Genomic DNA, 21038 nt, shown 5'->3' on the forward strand with positions numbered 1-21038 from the left:
AGTGGGTGCCTTGCCCAGGGCCAGACGTTTGTTTGGAGCAGAAGGACACTCTCTCCTGGGGTCATGCCTTGGGGGGGGTCCCTCGACTTTGTCTTTGTTGTGGGTTTTGTGAGTGCGCAACCCACACAGCAGAAAACCCTGCAGATGAACTTGTAGATGTTTATAGAGACTGTCCAAGTCAGGAGTACAATGACGTGAAAAACAGTCCCTGTCATAAATGGGGAGGGGCAGGGGAAGGGAAGGAAATTCGTCCATTCAGTTATCGAACACTGTTCATTTGACACATATTTATTGAGGCCTCCTGTGGGCCAGGCCCTGTACCAGGCTCAGGAAAGGAGCAGGGCACCAAGCCAAAGCCCTGCCCTTGGAGGAATCCGGTGTGCCAGGGCTCTCTATGGGAGGGCAGTCTGCACAACAGGAGGGTAAGCCGGACATTATCCCCATTTAGCACATGGGGAACTGAGGCCTGGAGGAGCTGAGGTCCTACAGCTAGTAAGAGGCAGATCTGGCATTCGAGGCCTGGTTCTGTGAGACCCTGAAGCCGTGCAGTTTCCTGCTCCCTCAAGGGGCTTCCAGTCTTGTTGGTAGGTAGAACAGGTACTTCCAGAAAAGTGGGCAGACCAGGAGGCCCAGGATTAGCAACTGGGAGAGTGGCTTACGCACACCAGAGGCAGGGGCTATGGGAGGGCAGGGGCAGGCTGCAGGTGGGCTGGGCCGCGCATTCAGGGAGGACCAGACACAGGGCCAGGCACAGGTAGGCTGAGAGGGGTGGCCAGGGCACTCCTTGCGGAGGGAACTCGGGAGGAATGAGTCACAGCTGAGGCAGGCAACTCACAGGTATGCTCCCCCGGAAACCAACTAGGCTGCCAGAGAGGGCAAAGTCAAGACCCCTGGGGACTGGCTTTTGGGGCTCTCAGAGAACCATTTGCCAGAGGGTTCCCCCTTCCTGAGCTGGTACCAGGGGCCACCTCCATGGCTGTCTTCTCTTGATCCCGAGGCCTGGGTTCCCAGTGGTCCACCAAGGGTGTGGGCTCAAGAGCTAGTGGCGATTGTTGGGGTGACCCACCCAGGCAGGGCAGCAGAGAGGGTCAGGTAAGGGCAGCCAGGACTGGGAAAGGCATTTTGGGAACACGGAGGAAAGATGTAGCACAGGAGGGCGCCTAGTGGCCCTTCCCACCCCACCCACCCACTCCCTCCCCTGCCCCGCCAGGGGTCTCCTTTCATCACTGTCTGGGCCTGGGGCGCTGGTCACCCTGAGTGGAGCAGGTTGTAGGGAATGGTGGGAAGGGGCGGAAGGGGCCACCCTTGGGTACTCTAGCGCAGGGAGGCTCCGTGCAGCCCGGAGATCGCGGCAGCCGCAGCCACCGCGGAGGGAGGGCGCGGCCGTCCAGAGGGAGTTGAGGAGGGCCGAGGGGCAGCCCGTGGCTCGGGTTTGTGGGTGTCGTGGCTGTATGGGCACCAGCACCTGGGGTGGGTGGAGAGCCCGGGGCCGGACCGCAGATGACCCAGCCCTCCCCCGTCTCGGGGGAGGGGGTGCCCCAGGGCCGATTTAAAGGGGACAGGATTGGGGGACGCTGCCGGACAGGGTCAGCTCGAGGGGTGGTGACCACAGCTGTCTGTGAACTGGGTCGGGGGACCTGTCACCACAATGCCTCCCCTGCACTCAGAGAGGGAAGTTGGGGGCATGTGGGGGGCACTCAGCCTACAGGGGGCTCTGGGCAGAGAAGCCCCCTCCCCCGCAGCGGGCCAGGTGTGGCGTCCGGGCTCGGCTGCGCGGAGGAGGCGGCGTCCCGGGCCAGGGGCGGCGGCAGGGGCGGCCCCGGGATCACATGGGCGGAGGCAGGTCCCGCAGCCCCGGGCGGGCGCTCCCCAGAGCCGGGCAGACGGCGGCGGCAGCAGCTGCGAAAGCGGCGGCCTCTCCTCGCCTCCCCTCCTTCCCTGCCCTCCCGGGACTGGCCGCCCAGCCCGACAGGTGAGCGCCAGCCAGGTGAGCGCGCCCACCTGCGCACCCTCCGCCCGGCCCCGCCTGGGGCTCGGGGCTTCCCTCGGCCCCGAGCTCGTCCGCAGCACCCCGCGCCCCGGGCTCCTTCGACGCCCCTCTGCACGGCGAACAGCCCCTCTCCCTGCAGCGCCCCCCGCGGGCTGGGCCTTCCCGGGCCGGGTGCGGCTCCTCCAGCCCCCGGCCCTCGGGTACTTTGGCCTCGGAGCATAGAAGGCGGCAGAACTGGGAGAGCCGGGCCGGACGGGCTGGGCACCTCCCCAGGGCCGCCGGCAGCACGGAGTCCACTGGCCGGCTCAAAGGTCCGGGAATGTCAGGGCGTCCCGGCCGGGGGGCCTGGGGAGGGACAGAGGGTAGGTTTGGGCAAAAGAGGAAGCCAGCTGGCCAGGGATAATGCAGACAGACCTGCTGGCCTGGGTGCTCCTTCCTCGGGTCCTGGCAGCAGCGCTGGTGTCCTCGGTAGACTCTGGTACACTGTGGTCTCTGGACCTCCCCAGGGGCAGCCCCAGGGTGGGTGCTGGGCTGGATGGTGGCCTGGTCTGGCGCTGCAGCTTCCTGCACGGGTTGGCTCCTGGATCCAGAACTTGAGGCTCAGGAAACACTACGAGGGCCTGGTGCTGTGCAGGGACACTCCCTTGGGCGGTGGAGGGAGGCCTGTGGCCCCAGCGGGCAGGCCGCATCAGTGGGCTCACAGGCTCGGGGAGCAGTCGGTCTGCCCTGGCTGGCTAGCACCCGGAGGTGTGTGCCTAGAGAGAAGACGAGTTCTGTCCTTCTGACTCCGGCTGTTTAGAGGGCAGCAGGTCCTTGGAGGAACCTTGCCTTGCCCACCTGAACCGCATTTCTGGGGTCCATCCGAAGACCCTGGCCTTCAGCCCCCCATCCAGCCGGCTGATGGCGCAGTCTGGGGCGATGCTGTCACTGATGTTCCTGGAGCCCTGATCACCCCAGGCTGCCTGCCTGCCCTTCCCCCAGAGGGGGGAGGAAGTACCTTGTGTTGTGGGTTTTGGGGACAGGAAGTCAGCCCTAGTGGGACTTAACAGCCCTGATGTGGCGGGGGTGAAGGGGGGTAATGCTGACATCTCCTACGACTTGGCAGTCCCTGCCCACACCTACTCCAGCAAGCCCCTGCCTGGCACCCTGGACAGCCCGCCTCCTGGCAACGCTTCTGCTGAAGACCATGGGAAGGGGGAACTCAGTCATGGCTTCCCAGGGTGGGGGGAAGTGAAACAGGAGGGAGGGAGTCGGTCACTTCCTCTACCCACACCGCCAGCCCCAGCCCCTGCCTGGCTGCTCTGTGAGCCTGTCCTACCCTCTTCGTGTCCCTCTGCCTCTCTTTTGCCACCTCCCAGCGTTTCCGGGGCTTGGTGTGGCAGGTGCCGCCTCTTGGCCATCTCTTCCTCAGGTATGGTGCTGACGGTGGATGTGGTGGGGCCGGCTCCCTGGGGCTTCCGCATCACGGGGGGCAGGGACTTCCACATGCCCATCGTGGTGACCAAGGTAAGGGCTGGTTCCAGGAGACAGGAGGTATCCCCACAAGTTAGGGCCTGCCTTGTCCTCTCTGTGCCCCACAGACACCTTTCTTTTTCCGTGCTGGAGCCAGAGGCCTGCTTCTGGGAGAGTTGGTGCTGCGGGCCGGGGCCCTGCTGCCATGGGATGTGGTGGCTCCTCAGGAGCAGGCTTCTGGGGAGTGAAGGGAAGCAGGGCCAGGTACAGGGCCTGCTCTTTTCTCCTCGATCACTAACTCCACACCTGCTGGTGGCCATTTTGGTTAGTTACTAGAACAAGAGCCCCTGAGTTCTTGTTTCCCCTTGACCTAGGCCTGGGCCCAGGTGGGGAGTGTTCCCGGGGAAAGCAGGTGTGCAGGCAGTCACCTGTAAGGTGTGATTTGCACGGGCAGCTTTTTTATCCGAAAGTATTTCCAGTTACAGTTCCTGAAATTCTGCCATTACACATGCTCTGGGAGAACCCCATTAGAATGCCAGTGCGGGGGGATGGGGGTTTGTGAGGGACTGCCACTTCAGCTTTTGGAGGGGATTAGCTGCTGGCTGGCTGAGAGCAAGGCCTGGGGCAGAGAATGCCTGGGCAGGGAGAGGGATGTTAAAGGGGACAGCAAGCCAGCCTACTTCAGACAAGTTTCTGGGTTTCTTGGGCAAGAGTGAGGGAAATCCCCTGTCCTCCGTCCCTCACCCCATTCTGCACTGTCTGAACATGGGCACTGACTCCCAGCTCCTCATCCCCTGCAGGTAACTGAGCGGAGCAAGGCCGAGGCTGCTGACCTCCGACCTGGCGACATCATCGTGGCCATCAATGGGGAGAGTGCAGAGGGCATGCTTCACGCCGAGGCCCAGAGCAAGATCCGCCAGAGCCCCTCGCCCCTGCGGCTGCAGCTGGACCGGTAGGGCCTCCCCCTCTGTGGCGCCACCCGGCATTCTCTCTCTCTGCTGCGCCAGCCCACTGCCCACACCTAGAGACCGGCCCCAACCTGGCCTGCCCTGAGCCCTTTCTGCACAGCTGCAAGGAGGTCTTGGCCTCCAGGCCCTGGAGCAGAGGAGAGGGAATCAGGGTGGGCTGAGGGGTGTCCCCATGCCCAGCTGGGTGGAGGTGGGCGCCAGGCTGGGCATGCAGCCACAGGCAGGGCAGGGCGGGCTGGCACCAGCCACCTGGCAGCCCGGGTTTGACTGGTTCCCAAGAGTGTGAAGGGTACAGGGTGTGGGTCTGAAGTGGGTTGAAGAGGGGAAACTTGTGGTTAAGGTGTACCCTGGGCTGGTTCTCCAGGACCCCTGTCTCCATGATGGGGTAGCCTTGGATCTCAGGTGGGGGCCAGGAGTTCTGGGGGCTTCATTCCCCATGCAGCTCCTCTGTCCTTCCCTATCACCACTCTGGGCTCTGCTGGTAAAGGCAGAGTCCCAGGCTGGTAGGGTGGTGAGCCCTGAGGCCACGGCTGTGGGGAGAACAGGTGGCCCCTTGGGGTGGGACATCACGGTGAGTCACAGGTCAGGAATGCTGGGAGATGCCCCAGCCAGGAGAGCCCTTTCTGGGCGGGCCTTGAACCTGAGTCAGATGCTTCTGCCCCTCCACCACTGTCCCTACCGCCAGCTGCTCTCTGGGCTCCGTGTCCCTGTCCTCTCATTGCCCCACTGCCCTGCTGGTACTGCTGAAGCTGTTTCCATGACGGTGCTGCAGTCCCGGCTGCCAAAGTGACCCCTTCATGCCATTCTGGATCCTGAGTGTTTACGGGAGAGGGATGCAGAGGAGGAGGGTGGAAAGTACCTCCTGGCATCTGGGAATGGGACCAAGAGCCACAGGAGGCTGCAGCCTGGTGGGGGCGGGGCAGGGAACTGCTGACCCCAGTGCTTCCACTGGGTCCCTCCCAGACTCCCCCAGGCCGCCAGCTCCACACCTGGCAAGTCAGGGCTCCCTGCCCATTCTTTCTTCTGTGGAGCCCACCTCCCAGCCCCCAGGAGACCTCGCAGGCTTCCAGAAGCCCTGTGGCTAGAGCCTCCCAGGTTGGCCCCACACCCCACCCCGAGGCTGGGGTGTGTGCTGATGCCCAAGGTTCCTGCTGGCTTCTCTGGAAGTGGCTGTAGTGGCGATGGGACTCGGTCAGTGCCCACTCTCAGCCAGCTCCTGGCCCTCAAATGACCTCAGCTGGGAAGGGCTTTGGAAGGGAGGCCCTGAGGAATGGGGGGTGGGGGCAGCCCCCTCACGGGTGGTGGGGACTGGAGGGGGATCTGAGCCTGCTTGTTGCCTGGGCATCCTCTTCTAGGCTTGGTCTTTCAGCTGCCTGCCTGGGAGGGAAGGGAGGCCCTTCCACCCTTTTATTTTTGGGGAGGGAGGGTGGAGCCTGTGGAAGGGACGGTGAGTGACCTCTCAAAGGTACTAGAGCCATCAGGCGGTGGAGCTGCTGGGGGCGAGCCTCTAGCTGGGGGAGTGGGCGACTGACCAGCCACTGACTGGCACCTCACTTCCATGGGTCAAATACAAGGGATTATACGAAGTCAACAATCTCCTCCCAGATTGATCTAGAAACTGTTGGCCACTGACAAAGTCTGGCTGAAATGAAGAAAAAACAAAAAACAAAAAACATAGGGGGTGATAATACAAGGAGCTTTTAAATACAGTTAAATTTATTGAATCTAAATGACATTTTTCTGAAAGTATGTTCTTTCTGCCTTTTGGTACTAAACTGTCTTTTAAGAAAGGATGGCAGTAGTTGATGACTGTTTTGTTTTGTTTTTTTCAATTTTGCAAAATTACATGTTGACCGGACATTTACAAGTTGACCGGACATTTAGCAGTCTTGAGGTTCCAGGCTAGGGGCCGGGTGGGGTGAGCTCTGTGGCCCCTCCCTGGACCGTCCCCCCCCCCGCCTTGCTTCCTCAGGTCCCGGGCTGCCTCGCCTGGGCAGACTAACGGTGAGAGCTCCTTGGAGGTGCTGGCTACTCGCTTCCAGGTGAGATGGGGCCTTGCCAGTTGGGAGCCCCAAGACCCTGAAGGGAGGGTGAGGCCTGAGGGGCAGGGCCAGTGGGGGACCGAGCCGCCCAGCCCTTCTGTGCCCCCCTCTCCACAGGGCTCCGTGAGGACACACAGTGACAGCCAGTCCTCCCTGAGGTTGTCCTACTCCAGCCCCGCATCCCTGAGCCCCCAGCCCAGCAGCCCCTCCTCCAGCCTGCCCCCTGGCAGCCCACAGGTCCTTCCTGGAGAGGCAGTGATCGGCCGCAGGTGAGGGCAGGCAGGGCACCCCGGCCACCTGGGCCTCTGGAGCTTTGAGGTCACCCTCTTCGTCCCTGGGGCAGCCTGGGTGGGGCCCCTGGCATCCACAGCACCCATTTCTCCATTTCAGTTTCCAGAGCCCGGCATACTCTCCGGTACTGGCCGCTGACCGCCCGTCCTACGGGAGCCGCCCTGGAAGCCGACAGGTGAGGCCCCTGGTGGCAGGAGAAAGCCAGGGAAACAGAAGAACGTCCCCTTCCAGACTGGTTGCCAGTGGCATCCCCTGGGTCCCCAGTGCCTCCATCTCCTAGCAACAAGCCCTCACCTCTCCTGAGCCGGGAGTCACTGCTTCTGTGGTGGGTCCTGCTCACAGTGCTGCCCCACCCACCCACCGCCGTGACCCTGCCAGCCCAGGTGGCCCTTCCACCTCCCACTCCTGCCACCCCCTTTCTGCTGACTCCCTCCCTTCCAGTGTGTTTCTCTTGGGCTGGGGCTGAAATAGTTTTGCTGCTGTTGTTGGGATGATTCCCTTTTGGCTCTGGCTGCATCTCTTGAACACATTCCTCCCCATTCCAAGCCCCATGTCTGCCCCCAACTCCCGGCACCCCACCCCCCTTCTTCCTCCTTCTGCCTCAGCCCTGGGAACCGCCAGTGGGACTGAGGCTCTGCTCATTCTGTCTGTTCTCGTCTCCCCTTCTCATGCGGACTCCCCAGGTCCCACAGTCCACTCGTGACAGCCTGGGCCACCCTGGTGGTATTTCTCCTTCCCAGGGTCGGGGTGGGGAGGTCCGTAGTCCCCGGCCACAGTGGCAGAGAGCAGAGGGGGGCTGTATCCAGCGGCAGGGGTGAAGGGGATGAGGCCCAGCTGCTGGAATTGATCCTGCTGGGTTGATTCTGCATTCCAGAGAGCAAGAGCCTTTGGGGGTGGGTGGAGGAGGGTACTGGAAACCGGGGGCTCTGGAGAAGGAAGGAGGGGGAGGCACAGGAAGGGCTCCCTGGTGGCCTGAGAGGTGCCTGCCCTGCCCAGTGGCCTGCAGGCCCTGTGGGACCTGGAGAGCTTCTCAATGAGATCCCTGTCTTTAAAGAATGTAAAACGTAGTTGTGGAGATAAGAAAAACATGCAAAAAAAATAATTTTGGGACAATTAAGCACTAAACAGTATGGTATTAATTAAAAAAGCAGGAGGCATTCTAGGAGGGGAGAGCTGGGTGTGGGCTGGGGTGGCCTGAGAAGGCTTTGTCAGGAATGTCGCTAGTCACGGAAGGTAGGACATGGTGAGATTTGGGTCGAGTATGAGGAGAGGAGGTTGGATGTAGGAGATGGGGAAATGGTGCGAGCAGAGACCTGAGTGTTTGGGCGTTGGGGGCCTGTGGAGAGAGCCTCTTAAAGAGAGCTTGGGGCTGAGATGAGCTGATAATGACCTTGGTCTAGGGAGAGCATGTCTGGGAAGGGACATTCTGTCCTGGCCTGAGCTCTGGAGGACCACTGTGTTCAAGGGAAAGCCTTCCGGGCTCCTTGACTGTGATGCTCCCAGCACTGGAGATGCAGCGTGGGGTGGGAAGTGACTCTCAAACCGGCAGCACCACTTGGAAACTTGTCCGAAATGCAAACTCTCCTGCTCGACTCTAGCCCTAGTGAACCAGAAGGCCCGGGGGATGGGCCGGCTGCGCTTTAACAAGCCCTCCAGGCAATGCTGAGGCACCGGGTGAGGTTTGAGAACCACAGATATGGATGCTATGTAACAAAGAGCGCTGGGCGGAGTGCTGGGCGGACCTGAGTCAGTCCCCCTCCGCCAGCAAAGAGCTGGGAAACCCCGGACAAGCCACTTTTCTTCTCTGGGCCTCAGAGTTCGCCTCAATGCTCTTGAGTCCCCTTCCTTGGCCCGAGAACTCCTGGTCATTTGCTCATCCCACCGGCACGTGTTTACTGAGCCTCTGCTTTGTGTCAGGCCCCCTTCTAGGGTCTGGGCATGCACAAGGGGAAATGCAGGCAGAAATGCCTAACCCCATGGAGCTGACATGCTGGACTTCAAATGGGGCTGTGGTCAAATCAGTGTGGGAGTCGCAGGGTTCCTCGGCCCCATCTCGAGGGTCACTGTGTACTTGAGTTTCTTAAACTCTTGAGACTTGTTAGAGAGAAACTTTATTTTATTAATTTCCCAAATAGTGCTTAACCACGGAACTTCTCCACCCCGCCCCCCCTTAACGTACCCTGAGGTATTTGTGTTCCCAGAATACTTTTCGAGAGATGTTGGCTCCAGATAGTTCTTGACGGGCAGGTGAGGAGGGTGTCGCTTTTCTGAATTTGGAGACCAACTATCCCTTCTAAGGAAGCAGGTGTCCTACCTGCGTGGGAGGGAGGGGAAAGGCAGAAGCCTCTCCAAGTAAGGGGGTTTGCTCCTTCTCCACCAGGGCATGGTGGTCTGGCAGGAAGTGAGGCCGGGGCACCGGTGAGGATGGGCTGTGGGCTGGAAGGGCAGAGGGTTGTGATTAGTGGGCGTCCCCATGTCTGCTATGGCCATGGTCTTCCTGCTGGCTTCTGAGCTGACAAAGGCTGCAGACAGCCTAAGGTCCAGAACACCAGCAGCCCTTCTGGGGCCTTTCTGGGAATTGGAAACTGCTCCCTCCAGGCAGGCACACTCCTTGGTGAGCAGAAGCAAAGCAGAAGAAAGCCTCTCTTCTCTGAGATGGACACAAGGACTAGGCTTGGGAAGGGAGCCTGGGCCAGACTTCAGCTGTCCTCCCTTCCTGGGCTGGTGCCCCTCTGCAGGGCACAGGCTCCCCTGTCTAGGACAGTGAGATGTGACCTAATTCTTGAGTATTAGGTGCTGGCCGTCCTTCCCAAGGAAACTGTTTCACAGTCCGTTGGTTGACAGCACAGTGCCAGCCGGGCATCCCGGAGCCTGGTGCTGCCTCTGCCTGAGCCACTGGCCCTGCTAGTCCTCAGTCTCCTGCCCTGTAAAACTTTTTAACAAACAACCCCAAGGGCAGAGGATTGTGAACTGATGGAAGAAGGGCTGTCTTCTCACAATTCTTTGATGTTTCCTCTTTTAGATTCAGAACGCTTGCAATTTTTTTTTCCACTCTACCCCACAATTTTAAAATTGAGGGAGTTTGGCCTCCCAGGAGATTGTGCCTTCAACCCTGCCTGGTTTTGGTGGGTGGGACCGGATGTCCTCTGAGGCTCTCCCTTCCATTTGCCTGGTTAGTACTTTTGGAGATGGCAGTGGAGAAGGGAGCAGAGTCGGGGAGGATACTGAGGTGCAGGCCTCAAACTGGCCCACGGGAGCAACAGTGAGACTGATGGCAAGATTTCCATGCAGAGAGCAAGGGTGAGCCCAAGATGGACAAGGCAGCCTGGGGGAGGGCCCCCAGATGGCCCAGACCCTGGCCTTCCAAAGGGGAGCTTGGCCCCTTCTTTCCACACCTCTCTGTTTCCATTTCCTCACCGCAAAAGGGTCAGTTATTTTCTCTCTGCTTGTTCTGTCGGAATGGTGCCAGGGCCCAATGTGCAACCTCCTTGGCAACACATGGCAGGACATAGCATCAACTGACATGCACGGTGTCCACGCTTAGCTCTTCACCCAGTGGGCAGCCTTCTGCCCCCTGCCTGATCCCTCCACTGAGCCCACACACCTCCACAAAGGGGCACGGACCCCTCTTTACCAGCCGGCCTCCCTCCCCTTTTCCTGGGTCCTGCCCATCCTTGGTGCCAGCTCTGAGGGTGGGTTTGGAGTGCCTGCTGGTCAGCGAGGGCTGGGGGCCCTCTGGCGTTGGACCTGGGGAACAGCCGGGCCTGGCGGCACAGTGGGGTGTGCTGGGCCAGAGGCTCCCGCCACTGACTCCTCCTCTGGCTGCTTCTCCACCCCACAGGCAGGCCGCGGCCGCGCTGGCGATTCGGCTGTGCTGGCGCTGCTGCTGTCCCCGGGGCCCGGTTCCTCCAGTCCCCGGCTCAGGTACCAGCAGGCCCTGGAAGGCTGGGGTGGGATCCTGGGAAGGTGGGGGGGGGGGGACTGGTTTCTTGGAGAGGGATGGGGCGTCCCCTCCCCTCTAAGCCCCAGTTGGCTTTCCTCCAGCTCCCAGAATCATTTCCCATTGGGGACATTCTTCTCCTCGCCCTTCCATCCTGGTCCTAACACCCTGGGAATGGGACCCTCATTCCCGGCTGCCTCCCCTCCCCACAGTGTGGACTCGGAAGGGGGCAGCCACCTCCTGGAAGAGGACTCGGAAGTCTTCAAGATGCTGCAGGAAAATCGTGAGGGGCGGGTGGCCCCCCGGCAGTCCAGCTCCTTCCGGATCTTGCAGGAAGCCCTGGAGGCTGAAGAGAAAGGTCAGGGGGTCCAGGGGTCTGGGGAAGGACTTCCTGGGACCCTGACTGAACTGAAATTTCCCGAGTGCCTGTTAAGCACTCATCACAGGACTAGGCACCCAAGGGGGCAGATCCATGGAAGACACGAACCCGGCCCTATGGGGCTGCCCGTCTGGTGGGGGAGACCAGATGTACACGCGAAAGGTGACTGCAGTGCCGGTTGGGATAAGGAGAACACGGGGTTGGTAGAGAGGGAGAGAGGCCCCTGGGGACCGGCCTCCTCAGAGGAAGAGAGATTTGAATTGGCCCTGGATCTGTAGAAAGATCAAGTTGTCAACAAATGGCCTTAAGATGAGGACTATGGAATGTGGAGTCTGGCAGCAAGAGGGCTCTGGGCTGTGGGAGAGAGGGGACAGCATGCCTGGCAGCATGGCGGTGGCCATGGAGGTTCCTCACATGCCAGGCCAAGGAGTGCCAGAACCCAGGAGTCAGCGGAATAACAGTGCCAGGCTGTGCGCGTGATGCCAAAATGAGCAGGACAGACGATGTAGGCTCTTGCCAGTCGTTCATGAACTGGTTGGACAAACATTTACTGCGCCCTCCGGCCCAGACCTGTGCGGTGTGGGGGCCGTAACAGGTGGCTTGCCTCTGAGGAGCTCTGTTTATCATGCAGACAGCCATGCTCAGCTGATAAGGAAGTGGAAGGCCCTGCAGGGGCATCTACAGGCCTTTAGAATGAGCAGTCTGACAGCAGTGTGTGTGTGTGTGTGTGTGTGTGTACAGAGGGTGGGGGCACTGCCAAGTCCTGAGAGAGATGACCAGGGCCTGGCCTGGGCAGTGGCATCAGGGATGAAGAGAATGGGGCAAGTCAGGAGAAGTATTTGAGAAGCAGAACATCCAGAGCTGGTGGCTGGTTCCAGCTCTGAGGTTTGAGGCCTTCACAGAGGCAACCCTTGTCATTCCTGGCCCAGGAGAGGGCACAGGGAGAGGGGCAGCAGGATTGAGGGGACAGTGCAACAGGTCAGCCCAAAAAGACCTTGTGGCCTTACCTTGGCGCCGAAGCATCCTGGACTGCAAAAATAGGGACAATGCCTGCCCAATAACGTCAGTGCTTCACCTCAGTGATGTCTAAGGCTCAAAAGCAATAATGCATATGAAAGCCCTTTGAAAACTGTACAAAGGTGTTGTGGTGCTATAATTACCTATTATTTTTGTCTATTCATGTCCCCATTGCTGGGGCACAGAGAAGAAAAGCCTGCTTTGCCTGATGGGTCAGCAGTGAGCATGGCCTCACCACGTCTGCCTGGGCCTGGGCAAACCCACCCTCCAGTCTGCTTCGTGCAGGCACCCGGCCTCAGCCAGTGTTTCAGGCATCATTCTCTTCCTTCGTCCATTACTGACTTCTCATGGCCAGTGTTACTTTAGATGTCTCCTTGTGAGTGGGCCTTTTATAGGTCTCCTCAGGTCAGTTTTGGAAGGAGGGTGGAGTGCACATAACTAAATACAGCCCGGGTGATGCTGGTGGGTGATCACTGACATGTCTGCCCCCACCCCTCCCAGGTGGCACACCTGTCTTCCTGCCGAGCTCGCTGAGCCCCCAGGCCTCCCTGGCCACGGGCAGGACCCTGGCCACCCCACCCAAGCTCCACACGTGTGAGAAGTGCAGTACCAGCATCGCGTGAGTGTTGAGGGGCTGGGCACAGGGCAGGGGTGGCTGGCATGAAGTAAGCAGGCACACTGGGCCTGGATGCTCTCAGGAAGGGCTGGGCCCAGCAGGGGTTAATGGCGGGCACCCAAGCAGGACCTGGAGGGGAGCAAGTGCCCGGGCTGATTTTGTGATGGTTATTTTCAGCCTTCTTAGAAGGCCTGCACTGGCTTCTTTCCACTGCATCTGTCTCCTCCCCACCCTCAGCTCTGTCCTCCTTCTCCCAGCTCTCCTCCCCTGGCCCCTTCTCCCCTCCCCAGAGGAGGAAGAAATGCTACTGCTTTTGATTTCTCCTCAATCATCTCAAAGCTCTGGAGATCTGCCTCTAGGTAAGGCACCTCCTCCTGGAAAATCTGGCTCTTTCCCTCTCCCTCATCCCTTTTGAAACAGGATAAATTTTCCAGAGGTAGGTTCATTTTTTTCTCAGTAAGTGGTATTAGAATGCAACCAGATTCTCTGGAGAATAGCTGAAAGGTTCCCCAGGTAGATTTCTCAGGTGCACAGTGGTAAGGATCAGGTGAAATCCTTCCACCTCTCTGGACTTCAGTTTTTCATCTGAAGAGCGGGATAATAGCTAGTCCTGCTGTGCAGAAATAAGGAAAGTATGTTGAAAGATAATGTGTTTTATGTAGTGGTTCTCAAAGGAACACACATGAGAATCACCTGAAGAGTTTGTTAAAACTCCAGGAGATCAATGGGGGGCTGAGAATTTGCATTTCTAACTAGTTCCCAGGTGATGTGAAGCTGCTGGTTCTGGGACCACACTTTGAGAACCATTGCTCCATAAAAATGCAAGAGAATCTGGAGCGGGTTTCTTGGGCTTTGTGTGGGGAGGGATGATTTCATTAGGGACACTGGGTGTGCGGACTGTGTGTGCTGGGGGGTGTGTTGTGGGTGAGATGTGTGTGTGTGGGGGGGTAGTGGGAGTGGGGGTGGGGTGTGGAAGCGAGATTCCCGAGGGGAGGCTGGAGAGTCAAGTCTCGGGGAGGGTTTCGGGTTTTCCCCCAGTGTTCTAGATCTCGCAAAAATTCTGTTCTAGTTTGCTAATGCTGCGGAATGCAAAACACCAGAGATGGATTGGCTTTTATAAAAAGGGGGTGTATTTGGCTATACAATTACAGTCTTAAGGCCATAAAGTGTCCAAGGTAACACATCAGTAATCAGGTACCTTCAAATGGCGTCTGGGAAACCTCTGTTAGCTGGGAAGGCACGTGGCTGGCGTCTGCTCCAAAGTTCTGGTTTCAAAATGGCTTTCTCCCAGACTTTACTCTCTAGCAAGCTTGTTCCTCTTCAAAACGTCACTCACAGCTGCACTCCGTTCAGTCTCTTTGAGTCAGCATGTTTTATATGGCTCCACTGATCAAGGCCCACCCTGAATGGGTGGGGTCACACCTCCATGGGAGTATCCCACCAAAGTCACCACCCACAGCTGGGTGGGGCACATTCCAAGCAAATCTAACCAGCACCAAAAGTCTGTCCCACAAGACTACATCAAAGATAATGGCGTTTGGGGGACAAAATACATTCAAACCGGCACACCCAGGTCCTGACTTGGGGTGGGAATCTGGCCGCAGGCCCCCTCGCTCGCGTCCCCGCGGCTAACGGCTCCCCCGCCCCCGCAGGAACCAGGCGGTGCGCATCCAGGACGGCCGGTACCGCCACCCCGGCTGCTACACATGCGCAGACTGCGGGCTGAACCTGAAGATGCGCGGACACTTCTGGGTGGGCGACGAGCTGTACTGCGAGAAGCACGCCCGCCAGCGATACTCCGCCCCCTCCGCCGTCAGCTCCCGGGCCTGAGGGCCTCGCTGTGCCCTCAGCCCTGCCCGTAACTGACCCAGAGGCTCTGCGGGCACCTGCCGGCCAGGGGCCATGCCGGCGAGTGGGCATGGAAGGGGTGATGGTGGGTGGCGGTTCTTACCAGAACTCAGTTTGGCGGCCTGAGGCCCTTTCACCCTTGCTGGGTGAGGCCAGAGGCTGGGACCTATCTTCTGTTGTGGGTGCTGGGGGCAGTCGCACCTTCACAGACCTCTCCTAGATACTTTCAAGCTTCTGCCCTGCAGGAATGTGCCATCATCTGAGGGGGTGCCACTTTCATTATGTTTGTGCACAGGTATTAAGTAAGTGGGAAAAGGAGCTGACCATCTAGCCGAGGAGTGGGCCAGAGGCTACAGGGGTTCTCTGTGTATAGTTTTTGACATATGAGCTCTATAAATATATATATATACTTAGACAAAATAAAGGAGATGCTACCGTCTTCCCTCTCCTCCCTTCCCCAACCCCTGGGTCTGAACTTCTCCCTCCTACTGGGTGGGTTATTTACATAATCTTCATTTCCCGCTCCCTCAAAATCTCTATCCCCCCAGGAACCCCAGGACCTGGCATCATCCTGCTGGAGAAGCTTGCTTCTTTTGAGAGTTGTGCTCTTCTTAATCCTTTTGTGAAAGTGTCCATTTTCTTGGGATGGTCCCTAATACTTTCGAGGGAATGAATGTCTCTCTGGAAGCCTGGAGAGTACAAGGGATGCTGGAGGGCAGGAGGCAGAGAAGCAAGGACGGCCCCAGAGACCAACACAGCCAAGGGCTGCGACGGTGAGAAAGTCGCATGTTCAGCCAGCACGGGCCCAAGCCAGCTTCCTCTGTGTCTCACACTCTACTGTGTGTGGGCACTGCCAACCCTACTAACTTACACAGGGTGAACTAGGTGGGCAGGAAAGGAGGCTGCGGTGATGTCCAGGAGGGCGACGTCTAGAATACCTCCTGCACACGCTTGAGGCTGTCTGCTTCTGTTTGGGAAAGAATCACCAGAAGTAACCCGAGGCAAGGGCTGCAGGCTAGCCTTGCCCAGGGGGTCGGGCCAGGGCTTGAGACAACCCCGGCAGAGGCCCCTCCATCGGGGGTCTCGACAGGAAGCCCAGGTTGTTCTGCCAGACGCCGTCACCTCTTCCCTGGGAAACACTGCTTGCTTCATTGGTGGCTGATGTGAAACAATGCACGTGTCCGGTGCTGTGCGTCCTTGTGGTTTTGAGTCAGAAGCAAGAGAGCACTGGTCTCCTCCCTGACCCATGGCCTGTTCCAATGGCCACCCCCAGTCCTAATTCCAGAGGACATTTTGGAAAGGTCTTGCAGGTGCTGCTGGGTGCTCTAGCCCACCCCCCTCCACCTTCCCAGCCCCCAGCCAGCCCCGGTTTATTTCACAGGAAAGATCAAAGCTGGGCTTCAGAGGGTGGTTTATGCTCTCGGGCTCTTTGGGGAGGAATCTTGGCGGAGACCCTGCTTGTCTTGCTGCCTCAGGCACCTGTTGATACAATTTACACCTTGATTTACTAGTCTCACGTTTTGCCTGCATGGCTGCCTGAGTACTGGCCTTTTTTTTTATCGAAGAGATCGAGGCGCTCTCTCTGGTGCAGGACTACCTTGGCCAGAATCTGTCTGGTCAGAAATAGGATAACCTCCTTGGCGCCGTCTAGTGTCAGATGCAGCCATGGCAGGGAGAATGCTCACAAAAGAGGAATTCATGCTTACTCATATTCGGTTCTCAGCAGGGTGGGGATACAGGAATATGGAGCACTTTCTTGGAGCTAATAGCCAAGTGGACAGTATTTGAGCCGGCATGAATGAAATGATGATATGTGGCAGTGAGAACTAAGGGCTAAAGTGGAAATGCAGGAGTGCCACCTGAGTTCAGAGAAGAGGCTGTGTGATGGGACAGATGGGACTTGGACAGGTGACAGAAAGTGAGGGGAGGACATTTCAGGTGGGGAAACATGTGCAATAGTCAGGAGTTGGGGAAAAGACATTATGTGAATGAGTGGGGTGACTGCAATAAGAGTGCTTACTTTAGGACAGGGGCTAATGAGAGAAAATAAGGAGGAGATGGGGCAAAATTATAGAGGAGACTTGAATGCCAGAATTGGTTTGAACTTTATTGAAGCACTGTGGACACTCAGAAAATTTTAAGCAGGGAAGTGACAGCTTGAAATGGGTGGGCTTATTAATATGGCCAGATCCCAGCATGTAACAAACCATGCTGGGGAGTGGGGAAACTTGTTAAATGTGTGTGCTGGTGAGCTTTTGAATGCCTTTCAAGGCTGAATGGGCTAAAGTTAAAATCCACCTCTGGCCCTGGATTCTGGGGGGCCTTGCTCTTTAGTTTAGCCACCTCTCCTCACAGGGCACCCACAGACTCCTAGGGGTCCTGAGGGAAGCAGAGGTCTCTGTAGCCACATGCCCAGCCTGAGCTTGGGAGGGAACTTCTTTGGAAGATGGAGTTAGTAACTAAATCAGTTCGTCAGCAGAGAAGGTTTGGGCAGTCTTTGATCTTTTACCCCTGCCCTCAACCTCACCCCAAGCCAGCTCTGAGCCCCAACCCCCTCGGACTCCAGACATGGTGGGGATGGGGGTGGGAAGGGAATCTGCCCATTTGTGCTGTGACAGTTTCTGATCCAGTGCTCATCACTTCCTTTCTGCATTTTGGGGAGTAATTTCAGAGATGATGACAGGTTTAGAAGTGGCCCCAGAGAGCATGTGATTCAACCCCCTTCTGGTAGAGATGTGAAAGAGACTTACCCAAAGTTATATAACTAGATAATAGCAGTGGCTAACATTTTAGAGCACTTTTGGTGTGCCAGGGACATTTTAAGGGCTTTCACTCATTTAATCCTTGCAACACTGAGGTTCATTCTTGTTGTAGAGATAAAGAAACTGAGGCACGGGGAGCTTAAGTAATTTGTCCAAGGAAATCTAGTGTCTCAGTTGGTGAGAACTTCTGTAACAATGTACCACAGGCTAGTTGGCTTAAATAACAGGAATTTTTTGTCTCAGTTTTGGAGGCTAGAAGTCCAAACTCAAGTGTCAGCAGGATCTCGCTTCCTCTGAAGCCTGGGGTGTTCTTGCGGTGGCTGGAGGCGCTCCAGCCTCTGCCTCTGTCCCATGGCCTCTCTCTCCAGTTTAACTTCTACTTCTCCAGACTGTGTCCACATTTCCTCTGCATATAAGGACTCCAGTCATATAGGATTGAGGCCCACCCTGATTCCTCCCCTTAACTGATAACATCTTCAAGGGCCCCATTTGGGTTCACATCCACAAGGAGCAGGGTTAGGACTTGAACGTATCTTTGTGTGGGACATGGTTCAATCCACAGCACCCAGCTAGGAGGGTGGGACGGGGAATGGAACCTGCCCAGCGTTCTAACTTGTCCTTCTGTTACCTCAGGGCAGCCCTCCAGGTACAGCTACCGCCAGTGTGGGCCACACTGGGCTCTTCCCAGGCCTCTCCAGTCTGTCCAGAGCTGCCTCCAGGCTCCGGCTTTGCCCTTCATCCCACAGGGCCTCATCAAGGCTGAGCTTGCAGGAAATGCACTTCCTGAAGCTGGGACTTCCCCGCGGGAGGCTGTGAGGCAGCCTCAGCCTGAGGGGGGACTCCACGCCGGCTGCCAGCTCTCGGCTGCCTCGTGAACCCAAGGTTCACCCTGCCAGGTCGGCAGCCAAAGGGCGGTGGTGCTGCCTTCCTGTTCGTTCAAGCATCTCTCAACAGGAGAGGGCTCTCCTCCTGTGGCAGGCAGGGTGTAGAAGAGGCAGGACATGGTCATGCAGGGGCCACGGAGTCCTCCGGGTGGTGAAGGGCTGGTCTGGCTCCTTGCCTGGGGCTGCCACAGTTGGGGTGGCACAAGTCAAATGGGAAGGAAGGAAGCACACAGGCCCCCACATCGGGTCCCCCACACTGGCGCCTAGCCACGCTCTGAGAGGAAGACCCAAGCTGGACTTGGGCTGGAACCTGCTCCGCCCCTGCACAGAGGCGTGGTGGCTATGCCTGGAGAGGAGCGTGTGTAGGATGTGGGGGGGGTGGTGTGTGTGTATGTTCTTCTGAGCCACACACAAAGCCTTGTGCTGAGGACACGGCATTCCTGCCGCCTGGCTTCCTGTTTCCAGATGCATTCCTGCCCCAGAGTCACCAGGGAGACTGCTTGGAATCCGGCCTCACATTCTCCAAATTCAGGGCGGGATCTGGCAAAGGCTGTCTCTCTTTACCTCCCCACCCTCTCACTTTGTGGGGGGAGGAAGCCACCTGGCCAGGCCCCCTTCTTTCTTACCCAGGAGGGCTGGGGTGGGGTCTGGCACAGCTTGAGAGTTTTGGTGCCACAACATCCGGAGTTCCTGATAGACCCAGCCTTCCCAGTTTCCCTCTCTGTGTATGGAAAAAGAAAGATTTGGGGGAGCAAGTGGGGCTGTCCAGAGGATAGGGTAGGGAACAGGGCAACCCAGTTGACCCTTTGTTTGCACGTAAGGACCAGGACCTGAAACTCAAAGTGTTAAAAGATGGTCAAAAATTCAGGCACTTGGCTCTCCTGCCTGCCCCGGCCTGGGCTGTGGGCTTTCCATTTCTCCATCTCAATCCAAGTTAGGATCTGATAGTTTGTGGCTCTCTGAAGAAGGCTCCTGCATAGGATGTTTGAGTAAGGTAGAAAGGGGCAAGGAGCAGAAGATACTGGACATGCTGTCGTCTTCTTCCTAGCTAAAAACCACTTCCTCTCAGGGCCTCTGGCTCTAGCCCCCTCCCCCAGAAGCTCAGGTGCAAGTTAGCACGTCCACGGCTTCCTTATCTGCCAGAGACTTGGGTCCTGCTGGTATTTTCCCAGCCCTGCCCCCTCCCTCAGGAGGAGGCGGCTGCCTTGGAGGTCTCCAGACGCTGCCCCTGTCCCATCTCCAGGCTGTGGCACCCTCAGCAGCTGCCTGGGCTCCCAGCCCCCGTTTAGGAGGGGGGATGGAATCCTGGGGAGCCCAAAGAGGGTTGGCATGGGGGCAGGGAAGCATTTATAGGTTCACCAGCCTCTAGACTGCTCCCTTTTCCCGCTGGCTCACTTCTCCCAGAGCTCCTGGAGACGCAGCCCCAGCTTCAGTGTACCGGGGGTGAGGACGAGGTATGAGAGAAGCACGGGGTTCAGATCTGGTCCAGGACACGCATTTGGCGTCAGGCTACAAAATAACCTCTGCAGTTGTAAAGGATTTCCCCATCCCGGTCTCATTTGACCCAACGACTCCGGGAGGCATCATTCTCCCCCTCCCCTTTTTTCGCACAAGGTTTCTGAAAGGCTGAGTGACTCGCCCCAAAACGCCCGGGTTCCAGTCAGCGCCCGTTCAATGCCAGCACGTGGGGCTCCATTTCCTTCCAGGCTCCTGTCCAGTCCTTCCCACCCCACCCACCCCCGCGCCCCCCCACGCCCCGGCTCCATTTCGGCGGCAGGAAGACGGCCCCGGCGTGTGAACCCGGGGGCGGGGTGACTCTGCGCCCCGAGCCCCACAGCGTCCCAGGCGGGGGCTCCCTGGGCCCGGGAGGACAACGGTTCGGGGCCCTTATCTTCGTCCCAGCCAGGGTTAGGGGGGCTGCAGAGGTGACAGGGCAGGACCCCCGCCGCGCCCCCCCCCCGCGCACACCTGCTCGCCGGCTGCCCCCCGCCCCCCGCTGGGGAGAGCCCGGGGGCCGCGCCCACCAGGGTCCGGACGCGTGAGCTGAGCCGAGGGGCAGAGCCGCGTGGGACGCGGGCCGGAGTTCGTCTGTCCGTCTGCAGCGGCCGCGGCCGGGTTCGGCGGTCGGGGCCCCGGAGAGGGGCCATGCTGGGCCGGCGGCGGCGTCTTCGCTGTTGGAGCCGCGGCGCAGTCGGGGTGAGTCGTCCCCGCCCCCCAGCGCCGGCATGGGCGAGGGTCAGGGGGCTTCGGGCCTGGCGGGTGAGATCCGTCCTGCGGACCTGCCCCACGTCACCGGGGCCCTCCTTCTCCGGAGCCAACTCCCGGCCCCTCCTCGCCTGGGAAGCCCCTCTCTGCCCTCCCGCCCCTCCCCGGCACTACCTGGAGGCGTCCTCCTCGCCGCCTCCCTTTTGAGGGGCCAAGTGATTAATTTGGGGTCGTCGTGAACATTGGAGACCCTCTGGTTTGGGGCGTTAACCCAACTGCCACCTATTTCCATCCCCCTTCCTCCGGTCCACTTCCTTCTGTTCCCCATGCGGTTCCTTCCCCGCCTGCCTGAAGGATGCCCAGATCTGCCCGCCCCTCCCCCAGCCAGCAGTCCAGAAAAGCCTCACCCGTGGGGACCCCTTACAAGGCGAGCCTGCTGGAGTGGGTTTCCTGACCAACTTCCTTGCTCGGAGGCCTTGGGTTTGCATCCAGCCCTCCCGCCAGCCGCCTGTGTGGCTCTGTCCCTCCTCTCCAGCCTCCTTGGGCATCATTACAGTTGCAGAGCCAGAGGCTGCAGGAAAGCTTGGGACGCAGGTGACCATAAGTGGTTGCAAACGTACTCCCCCCTCTAGTTTCCTTTCTTT

At 58.7% G+C, this 21038-nt stretch overlaps 2 protein-coding genes across 6 annotated transcripts; both read left to right on the forward strand.

The window, feature by feature from the left end:
* The first annotated feature begins 1500 nt into the window (after positions 1–1500).
* Positions 1501–3663, forward strand: LOC119516439 (collagen alpha-1(I) chain-like). Its single transcript, XM_037812776.1, has 2 exons — positions 1501–3401; positions 3571–3663. Exon 1 carries the CDS (start codon positions 1501–1503, stop codon positions 2773–2775), a length of 1275 nt encoding a protein of 424 aa, XP_037668704.1. The 3' UTR covers positions 2776–3401; positions 3571–3663.
* LOC119516517 (PDZ and LIM domain protein 2-like) lies at positions 1861–14982 on the forward strand. Of its 5 annotated transcripts, none has more exons than XM_037812816.1 (10): positions 1861–1972; positions 3402–3496; positions 4243–4394; positions 6383–6452; positions 6570–6721; positions 6843–6918; positions 10585–10667; positions 10896–11041; positions 12581–12698; positions 14348–14982. In XM_037812816.1, the coding sequence occupies exons 2-10, from the start codon at positions 3404–3406 to the stop codon at positions 14523–14525; spliced, it is 1068 nt and encodes a 355-aa protein (XP_037668744.1). In that variant the 5' UTR covers positions 1861–1972; positions 3402–3403; the 3' UTR covers positions 14526–14982. The 5 variants fall into 5 exon arrangements, with proteins under 5 accessions (XP_037668744.1, XP_037668745.1, XP_037668747.1 ...); XM_037812819.1 differs by having other exon boundaries at positions 1885–1987; XM_037812817.1 differs by lacking the exon at positions 3402–3496 and having other exon boundaries at positions 1874–1972.
* Positions 14983–21038: the final 6056 nt, after the last annotated feature.

Source organism: Choloepus didactylus, chromosome 20 (assembly GCF_015220235.1).
Source record: "Choloepus didactylus isolate mChoDid1 chromosome 20, mChoDid1.pri, whole genome shotgun sequence".
Taxonomy (NCBI): Eukaryota; Metazoa; Chordata; class Mammalia; order Pilosa; family Megalonychidae; genus Choloepus; species Choloepus didactylus.